Here is a 13,379-nt window from a genome sequence, read left to right on the forward strand (position 1 = left end):
CTCCTAGCTGTTTGTTAAAGTATCGCAACACCCTCGGGCACTACGTTTTCTCCTCCGGTATCGCCTAGCCCCCAAACTGTTAGCACTGCAAGGCCAAAAAGTATGCCCATAAATTTCGAATGCACCCCCCCACCCCGTCTTTGAGTAATTGCAATTTCTCCAACCGGATTCCAGGGACCCCTCTTTTCAACACCAGATCACGAAACAAGAACAGGCTGTTCGCTTAGTTTAGTAAGCACCTCCTCGAAGGATTTTTCGGGTGACAGATGAACTGGTCTTCCCATTCCCTGTCATCTTTTTACCCCAATATTTTCCCTTCTCTTTCCCAATTGTTTTGCAACACAAAACTATTTTTTTTATGTTTAACTGTATAACTTTAGAAAAAACATTAAAAAACCCTATATAAGTAGATGTCACTGGAACCACAGTAACCCCCAAAACAATGTCAACATGTTATTTATGCTGGCTGTTATACAATGAAAAAATAATTTTGAAAATTACATTTTTTGTACAATAATAGTTAATAAAATATGGTTAGTAAATTATAGGCACCGCAAATGGACACAGCCTTGAAAAACAAACCCTCAAGTAGGGAAACATTGTTGGAAACATGGAAATATTTTGGTTTTTAGAACTGAACATAAATAAAAAATCACTGAGAGCCATAACAGCAGGGGTTAAACTTTAGGGAGCAGAACCCTGGAATGTACCTATGAGCTGAATGTATTCACAGATAGTACAGAAAGCGTTCACTGTATTTGACATGGGGCACTAACAATGCAACAAATATACCAAAAAAAGAGATCTGAATAACATCTCCTCCACTGTCTCCTGTAACAGCCTCGGCTGCCGCTGGGTGGCGCGCACGAGCCATGTGTGTGGGTCAGCACGTTTCCCATCAGCAGCGTACGCGTTCCCGTAGCAGGGACCTGTCCCTCCCACCACTAGGGGCGCTGCTGCCCGCGACGTTCCTCCCAGATCTGTCAGTCCGGCGGGTGAAGGGTGCCCAGCGCTACATCCGGCTCCCCAGTTCACGGCTCTTTCGGACTTGTGTATGTGACGACGTCACCCCGGGACGCAGCAGCAGGAGCCACTGAGGGCTGCGGGAGAAGCCGAGGAGGCGGCGGAGTTACTTAGCGCACACACACCTTCCGGCCGCTCGGTGGCACCGTGACCGGGAGGGCTGCTCTTCCGGGCTCCTGAGAGGCGTTGTCGTGAGCGGCCGCTGGGAGCAGCCCCATGTGCTGAGGGAAGTTAGGAGAGAGGGGCGGTACCGGCCAGTGTGAACTTCATCTCCCCACCTGCTGCTCCCATACCCCGAGGAAGAGGAAGCGGGCTGACACATGAGGGGAGCAGTGGAGGACCCCAATGTCTCCTGGGCTGTGGTGAGGCACATGTAGCCCCCCAGGCATCGCCCTAGTGTAGTAGAGACCAGTGACAAGTATGGAAGGACTGTCCCTGAGTGATGCTGAGCAGAAGTACTACTCTGACCTCTTCGCCTACTGTGACACTGACAGCACCAAGAAGGTGGCCTCCAATGGCCGGGTCGTGGAGCTCTTCCGGGCCGCCCAGCTCCCTAGCGAGGTGTCCCTACAGGTAATGCATATGTCATACACACCACACCCTGTCGCGGATAATGGCAGTGCCAACGTCATGGTGTCACCCTTTTTCCGTTAATACTAGAAAATGTCACTGATGCATCATGGTCTGGGACCACTTCCCTTCTGTAGACCCTCAGATTTTTATTTTACTGGTGCTTTAGTAGCGTTATCGATCGCGATCCGTCTGATCTTTGTTAACTGATTGATATCTTGAGTTTTCCATAGGTCTTTCTTTAGGAGCTGGTGGTACTGTCTTTAGGGATCTTGTATTTCCTCCAGTAGAAACTGTAACGTTGTAGGGGTATTTCCATTTTGATTGTTTGTATTGTAAAAAGTTATACAATTTTCCAATATATTTTCTATCAATTCTACAAGGTTTTCTAGGTCTCTGCTTGCTGTCATACTATAGAAAGCTTCTATGTTTACTTCCACTGGACAGAAATCTGACCATGGTCACGTATAAAAGTTACATGTCCACTGGAAATAAACAATGAAGCTTCCTGTAGAATGTCAGCAAGCAGAGATCTAGAAAACTTGAAGAATTAATGCAGAAAGCATATTGGAAATGTGTTTAACTTTTCATCAATTAAAAAATATAATTTATTTGCTGAAATCGGAATACTCCTTTACGCTCTGTGTCAGTCCATGGCCCTATCCCAAATTAATCCCTTACCCCTTCCTATTCAGAGAACTACTAAGATGAGGAAATAAGCACTTGCTGAAGAAGGATATTCCATATCATTATAGATCATAAGAACTTTCCGTCCCGAGAACAAAGTATGATTACACATTAATCATGAATAGTCTACATATCTTCCCCAGATGCCAGTGTTTCATGTCAGGCGCTGATTTCTCTATGGAAACTATCTCTAAGGGTACACTCAAACTATCATATACTCGCCCGGGTGAGCATACATCTGCCCGCAGGAGAGAGGAGTAATCGCTGCTCTTCCCTCTCTGTAGAGAAGCGAGCAGCCGGCACCGTAACATGGCAAAATATAAGATATGTCTTGTATTTCCCTGTGCACGGTCACGGTGCAGTGAGACAACCTGGTGACTGTACTGGGACCAGGCGACATAGGTGTCCATGGGGACATACATCCAGCCGCAAATAGTGCCTTAACACTTAAACGTTCGTCTGAATGAGCCCTAGCAATCTTCTTCCATGTATCTGCCTGAAAGCAACATTTCATGATTGCAGTGGCCCAAAATCACAGACTCCTATTTATTGTTCCATAAGTTGTGTGTCTGACTTTGCCTCCCAGTAGGACTCAGCAGCAATTGTTATAGAGAAAAATAAAGCAGCAGAGGCCCCCCAACACAATGCAGGGCACCAGGTGTGTTATCTGTTCATACATAATGACCAGGACCTGTTTTATTCCCCATGTGCACACCCTGGATTTATGGATATCTGCTACATTTGTTGAAAGATTAGATACTTTAATTTTGTGTCATTCCTCTATTTTACCTTCAAAAAATTAAGTTGCCAGGTGCCAAAGTGTCACTACTTGCTCTGGCATTGTCCATGGGGAAAGGGCATAGACTGCTATTAAAAAAAAATAGTAGCCCAAATTAATTTGTCAGGCCTCATTCACATAATCAGTTTTTGTCTGTGTGCTGTCCTCTGAGTTAACACTTATATAGCATGCGGACAAATTCTATGAGCTCGCATGAGCAGTGTGAGTTACCACTACATGTCTGTGAGCCTGCAGCCCAAGATGCAATGCTATATGCCTGTGCTGTAAGACCACTTGGGCCTCACAAGTCCATTTGTGATAGACACGCGTCTATGTGCATGAGGCCTTGTTCACAGAAGGATAATCAGGAATGTCACTGTAATGAGATAACATGTTCCCAAATCATTGTCTAACAGAGAATACTAGTATCTTCTAAAACAGATATGTTACACATCACATCAAACTCTTTTACCAAAATGTTGGGAAGGCTTTAAAAAAAGGTAGAAATCCTGTCCGGGGCACCGCTGTGTAGTTGTTCATAGAAGCAAGTAGTATCCAATACCTTTATAAGGGAGAAGGGGGAGTTTACTAGCTGAAAACTGTAACCAGATGCCCACACTCATTATCTAATAGGAACAAGTCCTGTTATATCAGCACATTAAGCCTCTTGTCATCTGAAGCTTTGTGTAGAATTGTTTTCCTGGCTGACTACTAAAGTTTTCTGAGCGCCTCCCTCCTACTCGCTGAAGAAAAGACACTGCCTTCCTTTATGATATCACAGGACATGACATTGTTATGTTGATGTTTTTTTATGGATTAAAATTTCTGAAGAACATCATTTTACATTTAGAGTGAAAAGCACACGAGGTCACACAATAGATGTAACAACATATACTGACCACACGAATATAAGCAAACAAAATAAGTAGAAAGTGACCTGACAAATAAGATTTTAGGCCAGGACTGCAGAATGTCTGTAGGGGACCTGAGTATAGCGAATACGGCAGAGCTTATCCTACCCATTCAGAGGTTGCAATGTACAACCGTAATTCATATGCTGCGGATCCAACGCAACGTGAATCCTCTAATGCTGCTGGAAGTCTTGCAGAGGTTTTCCCATCGTAGTGTTAGTATTCAATCCCCTAAAGTTCTCACATGGAATTTGGAACAGTGCAGATGTGTTAAGAGCTTTAAAGGAGTTATACAGAAAAATTGAGAAGTTTTTCACTGCTGATTGTTTTACATCCCTTTCGGTGAATGTGTTGTTAATAAGTAAGCCTTTTGTTCGGACCGGGAAATGTGTCTGCATGTATGTGCATGTGACCATTGGCAGCTGAAGTGACCCAGGGGGCTGGATCTCTCCAGGACAGGAACTTTAATTAAAACTTCCTGGAGACTTCTGATGCTCCAGCTCACCATTGTGGTGCATCACCATTCTGATACGTTTAGGCCAAGTTTCTGAGGGTCTCCTTTTCATAAATATATAAGGTCTTCAAACTGACTTCAGTTTCATGGTTTATAGTGCTGTTACAGATTTATAGTTTTGATGTTCGTGAGCTGGTGCCAGAAGCGGGATGCTATAGTACGTCCCCTTGTGGAAAGTATCTTCCCACGAGGACGTACTGGTGGAAAATTATATATAATAATTTTTTTTTTACTATTCTTCAGACTACCAAGAGTACCGGGACCCTTGGGTGCCTGATCACTTCTACCATATACTGCGGTACTGCAATATTGCAGTAAATTTCTGATCTAGAGATCAGGCTAAATGGCATGGTAATCTAGTATAGACTCATGGTAACAGATTGCCACCACCCGATGACCTCACCAGGGGTGCAGTGATCATATCAAGTGTGGCAGCATGCATGCCAGAGGAATGTACATGGTTAACACCCGCAATCGATGGTGTTACTTGTGGATTTTTGCTGCAATACGCATCAAACACTCACCAGGTACAGAGAGGGCTCGGCCCGTTAGCCCACTGTGTACAACCGCTCCCGATGCAAGCCGTAATAGTACGGCACTTGGGGGTTGAAGAAAAAATATCATCCCCTAGACAAAGTAATGAGCATTTTGTAAAGTAAAACTGACGATAGATGTAGATAAAATGTATAATACACAATTTTTAGTATTTACACTGCTTGGAACTAGCCAGAAGTGCAAATGCTTTATAGAGTTTAAAACACAAGGTAGATTTCCTTTAAAGGAAACCAATCACTTGAAGTGGCAGGTATAAGGGGGAACTACCGAGCTCCAGCTGCCCGCGGCTACATAGGTAGTGAAGGAGAGCCGCGGGCACAGTCGCGCGCATGGTGCGCCGAGCGCGTACCTCCCTGCGCCGAAGCAGCTTCAGCCATAAAGTTTAAAAAGTGTTTTAAACCGCGATACTGCGGTTTAAAACACTAACAAAACTAAGCTCCGGCACCAGCTCACCCTGAGCTGGTGCTCGGTAGTTCCCCCTTATACCTGCCTCTTCAAGTGGTAGGTTTCCTTTAAGGACTTTCAGGCTGAGTTCACACACTGTGGCTATAGCATGGCACACTCCTTGTGATGCTGGAAAGGACTCAAGATCAGAGAATCGCTGGTTCAAGTTTGTAGGAGTAAAAAAAGTAAAAAAAAAAAATTTTTAAACATTAGAGTAAATAAAAAATAAATACCTAAAAATATAAGCTGACAAATGTCACCTTCCCATAAAAACACTTAATAAAGTATAAAAAAAGAAAATACACAAACCCCCCACACACATATTTGGTATTGCTGCGTCTGTAACAATCTGTATAATAAAACGGGTCCAAAACTGGACCTGCACGATAAACAGGGGAAAAAAACGCAAAAAATATTCTGAAAAAAAGAATTTTTAATATTTTTTTTTTTAAAAAATGCTCTTAAAAGCGATTAAAGAAATGTTACGCACCCTAAAATAAGAACGCTAAAAAGAACAAACTCTTCTCGCCAAAAATAAGCCCCTAACCAGATTCATCAGCCGAAAAATAAAGTTCTCCATATAAAAAGACGGTGATGCTAAAATGAACAAGATTTTCTCCAAATTAGTTTTTATTCAGTAAAATTTAATAAAATACACAAAACCCCCACATATTTGCTATCGCTACGTCCGTGACTATCGGCATAATAAAACAGAATAGTTATTGGACCTGCACAAACAACCTCAAAAACGCTCCGAAAAAAAGATAATTTTTAATTACCGTAACATGCTTCAAAAAATGCTCTAAAAGTTATAAAATATGTTACGCAATCTAAAATAAGACCACTGAAAAGAACGCTTCTCGCAAAAAATAAGCCATTAACCAGATTTGTCAGCCAAAACATAAAAAAGTTGTGCACATTTGGGGTGCACATCGAAAGCCGTAAAATCCAAGCCCATAATGAAATGATGCAAATGCGGTTTTCTACTAATTTCACTGCATTTGGAATTTTTTTCCTGCTTCCCAGTACACGGCATGCAATACTAAATACTGTAATTTTTGCGGGCACAGAATAGAAAGCATGCGCTGTGCTCACCGTATTGAGCTCAGACCCAATAACCAACTATGGGGGCATATATCGGGCCACAAATTTGGATATACGTCCCACAGATGCTCGTGTGAATCGGAGCGAAGTGTCCCTGGTTTACCATGCTATATTTTGATTTCCATTAAAGGGGTTTTCCCACGAACAAAAGTTAGGTCCTATCCATGGGATAGGGCCGAACTTGCTGATCAGTGGGAGTCTACGTGCCGAGACCCCCACAGCTCACAAAAACAAGAAGTCAGATAGGGTCCCACGTACCTCTGTTGGACCCCTCGTCGCTTCGTCAGGCTAATGGAGCAGACGGCCGAGCATGACCGTTCTGCTCCATTAATGTTTATGCAGCTGAGAGATTAAGAAGTTTTTGTGATCTGTGGGGTCTCAGCACTGAGGCCCCCAACTGATCAGCAAACAGGCCCTATCCCGTGGATAGGGCCTAACTTTTGTTTGTGGGAAAACCTCTAAGTCTAAAATGGATTGGTGGGGAAAAAAACCACAGCTTCTGCATTATCAGGGTCATTGTCACATCTTCGCTGCATTGTGTTATGTTCCCTGCTTGGTTTTAGATCCAGCAGGATAAAGTGTAGAGGAAACTTGTTGGATCTCTCTGAAGCGAGGCAGGATATGAGAGACTGTGCTTACACATCCTCAATACATTAATGTTTTAAATCTTTTTGTACCAAGACTTGCACTTATACTCTATTGCCCTTCTGCGTTTTAGGCTCTGAGCTAATGCGCTCACTACATACGGACATATGATTTATGACCACAAAGCCTGAACTCTAAGGCTTGATGTCTACATGTAATCACCACAACATATTACATCACAGCCAATATCCTAAGCTTAGGGGAGTTTTACAGGAAGATGTTAATGACCTATACATAGAGGAGCCGTAAATAACCTCACACCTTATGACTCTGTCCTGTGTGTAGCCCTGTCCTCTCAGCTGTATGACCCTTCCTGTGGATAGAGGGTTAATATTTGTAGCTGGCCGGGAAAATCCCTTGTAACAAATTGTACCAAACCACAGAATGACCTTGTACTTCATCAAATAAAGATCCATAAACATGAAATAATTTGCTCTCATTTTAGCCGTTCCTCTCAGAGTAGATATTATTTTCTTACTGGTGGTTTAGTAGTATATACTGTGTAATCTTTCCATCTTTACTGTAAAGGGTATAAACTCTATATACACGTATCCTCCTGCCTATAAGAGCTGAAGGGATGAGGGGCTGAAGAGCGGTCTGAACCTGAGATGCATGTGTGCGCCTTAGACCCTCCCTGACTCCCAAGCAGCAGGATCTGAGGGAATACATGTCAGGCATTCATCCCATGTAGTGACCATCGTATTCTCCTGGGAGCCAGTGCTCTGCTCTAGCAAAATGTTTGAAACAAGTCAACCAGTGTTAGAAAAAGTGGGCAAGTGCCCAGGATGTGCTGATGGCTTCTCACCATTTCCCATCACTTTGGTGATGGTCTGACTGTTGCTGTGCATTTGGTTTATGTATAATACGCGTCTCAGGAGACTCTGCTTTGTCTACAAGGAAAGATGTTCCAGCTTGTGAAGGGTATGTAAGAAGTATAAGTCATGAATTGGGTTTTAACAGTCAGTAATGGGTTAAAAATGGCCCTATAAAAGGAACAGCAGCCTTGCATACAAGTGTCCACTAAAGTGTCTCAGACTGGAGAGGCACAGCTGCACAAGAGGAGACGTCCAGCAGAATGGACAGCTTCTTACTGCTCCCAAATTGGCATCTGCCGTAAATAGTACACACCAAAAGCACAGCAAGACGCTGGCTCCAGGCTGTCACAATGATGTGTTCTGGAGAGCCCGGCCTTGTGAACAGTGTTTCCTTTATATTTCTATTGCGCTTCAAAATCTTTTGGCCTTTCATTCAAGTTTGCCCCACCATTTCATACTTTCATTTGGTACATAAGCAGTGGCTCAATGAGGTCTCTTTGTAGCCCTTAAGGTTGCCAGGATAAGTCAAATTGTTAAATATCCTGTATTTATCCTATAATATGAGGATTATATGCCATGCAAAGTAGGTGTCCGTGGTTACTGGCGTCTCTTGAAAAGTCGTCATGTCTCAGTATCAAATTCGACAAAATCATCAATCCTTCTCTTGCGTCACCACATACTATCCTGAATTATCTAGTAGATGCTTAATATCCTACAGTTACTCATAGGGTAAGGATTACATGACTGACATGATTTAGTTGAGTATTTATTTTTGGGTGTGATCCTGCAAGCGACGCTGAGGGAGAACTTGCCTGGTTGCTTCTTGATCCTGTTTTTGGCACTTACACTTAATGAAGGTAAGTTTATTAACTGGTTCTGGAATGAAGATTTATGGCCTGTGGTCCGCTTCTATAAAGCCCACGCCATAGCATACTTTTATTGCAAACTTTAGGATGGCCGCTACAGAGGACCCTGGAGAAAAAACAGAATTGATATTCTCCATTTTTGTCTTCCCTTTTCCTCCTATATGGTGCTTGATTGAACGCTGGTCGACTTCCTCGAATCATCCTGGGTAAAACATGTGATTGCAGGGATACCATGGCTAGGATGGGTCTATCTAGACCCAGCATATCCCAAAAAGACATGTCACTGCTACTGTGACCCTGAAACCCCATTTTAAAGTGTAAAAGTAAAGCTTTTAAAACAAAAAATAAAATTCACATTGAAAGATGAAGCAAAAATAAAAGTTAAAAAAGGTTCCATAAAGTATACACCCAAAAATGTATGCGCCCTACAAGTTACTAACATCACCCTATACGACCACCGGTTACTTGAAAAAAGACATGTCATATATCAACATGTGCGGCATAAACTGCCAAATAGTATTCTAATGTCTGTTTTAGGGTAACACTTCTTTGTTAGGAGCCAGTTAAAGAACATGCACAAAGAACAGAAAATTGTCTGGTCCTGAAGGCGCAAATAACCCTGGTCCTGAACTGGTTAAGCCGTTTATATTCACTTTGGAGAGATGTTATTTCTTAAATGCCTATGATGTTCACATCCACAGAATATATCACATGGCATCAGTTGTTCTCGTACTGGTGGCGTTTACACCGCTTTGTAAAGTAGTGCTCGAGCCCTGAGGAGAAACAGCCATATATGCACAAGCATGTTCTCTCATGGCTGACCGCTCACACCAGATTTCCTCTTCTTTTCTACTGTGGACAGGAGACCAGCTTATTCCATTGCTCTATCTCATGGACTGTCACTTCCTCTGCCTACACAAAGTTACACTTCAAGCATGATTCGCGTTTGATCATTTACAGTCTTTTCGCCAATGTTTTTTAGATCATGGAGTTATGTGGGGCAACAAGACTCGGCTACTTTGGAAGAAGCCAGTTCTACATTGCGTTGAAGCTGGTAGCAGTGGCACAGTCGGGCTTACCATTGCGAGTTGAGAGTTTAAACACTGGTAAGTGAGTCAACAACATGGCGTCCACAAAACGTGTTTCTTTAGAAATCCAGAATACATAGTGGTTTAATCTACACGTGGAGTATATTCTTGCCTCCATTGTTTAGGTCAGTACTTCAGTACTTTTTAAGTGCTTTCAAACCTGTTTGTGCTCCTAATAAAGATTTTGTGATTTTCTTTTGTTTGAGGTCACAAAATCATCATTTTGGTTGATTTTTTTTATTTAATAATTATTGTACAGTTGGTTACTGATGTGCCAATACCAAATATGTTTTACCAGTTATGTCGAACAACACTTTCAGAACCTAATTTTTTTTATTGTAATATTTTTTTATAGAAAAGTACCGTATATACTCGAGTATAAGCTGACCCGAGTATAAGCCGAGGCCCCTAATTTTACCACCAAAAACTGGGAAAACCTATTGACTCTAAGCCGAGGGTGGGAAATGCATTGGTCACAGACCCCACCAGTATATAGCCAACCAGCCCCCTATAGTATACAGCTTGCCCCCAGTAGTATACAGCCAGCCAAGTTTGCCCCCAGTAGTATACAGCCAGCCCAGCCTGCCCCCGGTAGTATACAGCCAGCCCAGCCTGCCCCCGGTAGTATACAGCCAGCCCAGCCTGCCCCCGGTAGTATACAGCCAGACCCCGGTATAAAAAATTTTTAAAAAACTTATATACTCACCCTCCGGTGTCCCCGATGCGCAGCGCTGCTCCCCCGATGTCCGAGCGGCTCGTCTTCAGGCTTCCGCGCCCGCCTTCTTTCTTCTGCCGGGCGCCGCCATTGCTCTCTCCCGACCGGCGCCTAGTATGACGCGCCGCTGCCGACGTCATTCTAGGCGCCGCCCGGGAGAAGAACAATGGCGGCGCCGAGCAGAAGAAAGAAGACGGGCACAGAAGCCTGAAGACGAGCCGCGCGGACATCGGGGGAGCAGCGCTGCGCATCGGGGCCACCGGAGGGTGACTATGTAAGTTGACTGTGTTCATATAGACTGACTGACTGACTTGTGTATAAGCCGAGTATACACGAGTATATACGGTAGTTGATTTCAAATCTGAATCAAAAATTCAACAGCAGCATGTGCATTTTGCAGCAGATTTTCCTTAAAAAAAAAAAAAATATATATATATATATAATTCTGCCACGCCTGGGCTTGGCATAACGTGACATGAATACAGTTTTCATGAAGAGGCAGAGAAGTGTTAAGTATCCAGTTTTGCTTTATCAAATCTGCTGTAGGTACATGAAGCCTTATGGGAAAGAAACATGCATGGCAAGCAATTTGGTGGGATGTTTCAGTGAGAGACTTATTTTACTCTGTTGGTTTTTTCAGTAAAATGTCTGTATACATGTCTCTCCTCGGTGCTGGTATACAGCAAGTATTGGCTGCAGTGCTGATGCGTTGTGTATAGGGACACGTCACTGTACAAATCCAGGGAAGCCGGAGCGCAATCGTTTGTCTATTTACTTTAACTCTTTCCTATTGTTGGAGCAAATTGTTGTTTTGTTTTTTTTTTTTTTAATTTATTACTTGGACATTCTAGTTTACTAATGCTAGATTTCTTTTTCCTATCTTTTATATAATTGCAGTAAAAAGTAAAAGCTTTCCCAAGCAAATTCTGTACAGCACATAACCAAAAACTCACTGTCATAATGTGACGTGTCTGTTTTTGAGAATGTTAAGTGACAGCCACCTGGGCGAGTAAAGGGTTAATAAAGTTTAATATAGATAATTGTCAGGAAACAAAAATCGGTACAAAAATGTTTTAACTAGTAAAATGCTGAAGAAAAATTACAATGGAAATATACTTGGGGGAGATTGGTGGACTGTAAATTTAGCTTTGTAGACCAATGGCAGCTGCTTCCTTGGCAAATAAATCCAGAGAAGCATAGATTCTACTGAAGATAGCTATACATTGAATATTGCATACAGCTCTAAGCCTAGAGGAGAGGCGGCCTACCACAGACAGATTCTTTACTGTAAGAGCTATGAGACTGGGGAACCCTCTGTTGCAAGAGCTTGTATTGCCAGATGCTTTGAACGTGTTCATGAAAGGCCTGGGTGACTTTCTTGAAAATAAAATATTGCATGATATGGAAAATGGGCTTTCAAGATGGGACATTGATTTAGGGCAGTGGTGGCGAACCTACGGCACAGGTGCCAGAGGTAGCATTTGGAGCCCTCTCTGTGGGCACCCAGGCCATCACCCAGCACAAAGTTCACCATTCCACCATTCAGGACTCAATACCTTCTCCTGCAGTCACAGGCAGTCTAGGACGTACCATGTACAGCGCTATTTTAAACTGACTAGAAGTGCAGGAGAAGCAAGGAGGTAGTGACAGCGCTGGATTATCATTGTAGACCCTTCTCTGGACCTGTAATTCATCCTGTTAAGGGACCTTAGAGGGAAACTACAATAATAATCTGAATTTCTCCTTCTTTCTACTGTATTGGTGTCCTCGGGGCGCCAATATGTTTAAAACCTGTGATTTTAATTACTTTAAATTGGCTTTTGGCACTTTGTGAAAAATACGTGCCTTTTGCTTGTAGTTTCGGCACTCAGTCCCTGAAAGGTTCGCCATACTGATTTAGGGAGTCATTCTGACTTTCTTATTGGAGTCTGGATGTTCCCCTACTATTGGCTGAGTGACATCTGCTTTATGTTTTTTCCTTCTTTTAAGAGGAAGTATTGCCATTACTGTAGGAGTATTGTTTGTACTTGATGCACTTGCATCCCTTTTCATCCTAATCTATTATGATACTATGAACTGTACTGGGCCTTGCAGTTTTTAAGAAGAAATCTTAAATAAAAATATCACTTTCCTTCCTTTCCAGTTAAGGATCTCCCTCTGCCAAGATTTCTGGTGTCAAAAAATGAGCAAGATTCAAGACACCCAGTCACCCACGGTTCAGAAGGTGATAACTCTTCTTCTTACTCAGGAGTTATTCCACCTCCTCCTGGCAGAACACAAGTCAAGAAAAGCTCAGTTAGTCATGATGTTATTCAGCCACGTGGCCCAGCAGAGCAACAGGTAAAATTTACCAATTTCATCCATTCTAAATAAGTTCATCTAAATTTACCTGGATAAAAGGGAGTGGAGAACCAGACTTCTATTGCTGGGTCTATGTTACTACAGCAAAACTTCAGTCTAGATCTGTTACTGTATACTAAGCCTTGAAGGTCTAGTATTCTTGTTTGTTACATTGTTTTAGTAACATGAAGAACATTCCTCCAATGTATATCTTAACTTTCTAATGCTGTTGTTAACCCTATATTCTCAGTGTTTACGCACTGACACCCACAAACAGTACCAGCACCAATTACAGGTGTTGGCAGTGGGTAATAACCATTTTAG

General features: G+C 42.7%; 1 protein-coding gene across 3 annotated transcripts in view; it reads left to right on the plus strand.

Moving 5' to 3' along the window:
- Positions 1-935: 935 nt before the first annotated feature.
- The window catches only part of REPS1 (RALBP1 associated Eps domain containing 1), a 65,678-nt gene continuing 53,234 nt past the window's right edge, over positions 936-13,379 (plus strand). For 2 of the 3 annotated variants that reach the window (XM_072141389.1, XM_072141392.1), the window contains exons 1-3: positions 937-1,596; positions 9,895-10,018; positions 12,859-13,055. In XM_072141389.1, coding sequence (XP_071997490.1) covers positions 1,444-1,596; positions 9,895-10,018; positions 12,859-13,055 — 474 coding nt within the window. In that variant the 5' untranslated portion in view covers positions 937-1,443. Of the gene's footprint in view, positions 1,597-9,894; positions 10,019-12,858; positions 13,056-13,379 lie in introns of all 3 variants that reach the window. The other variant, XM_072141391.1, reaches the window with a different exon arrangement.

The sequence above is a fragment of the Engystomops pustulosus genome, chromosome 3 (assembly GCF_040894005.1).
Source record: "Engystomops pustulosus chromosome 3, aEngPut4.maternal, whole genome shotgun sequence".
NCBI lineage: Eukaryota > Metazoa > Chordata > Amphibia > Anura > Leptodactylidae > Engystomops > Engystomops pustulosus.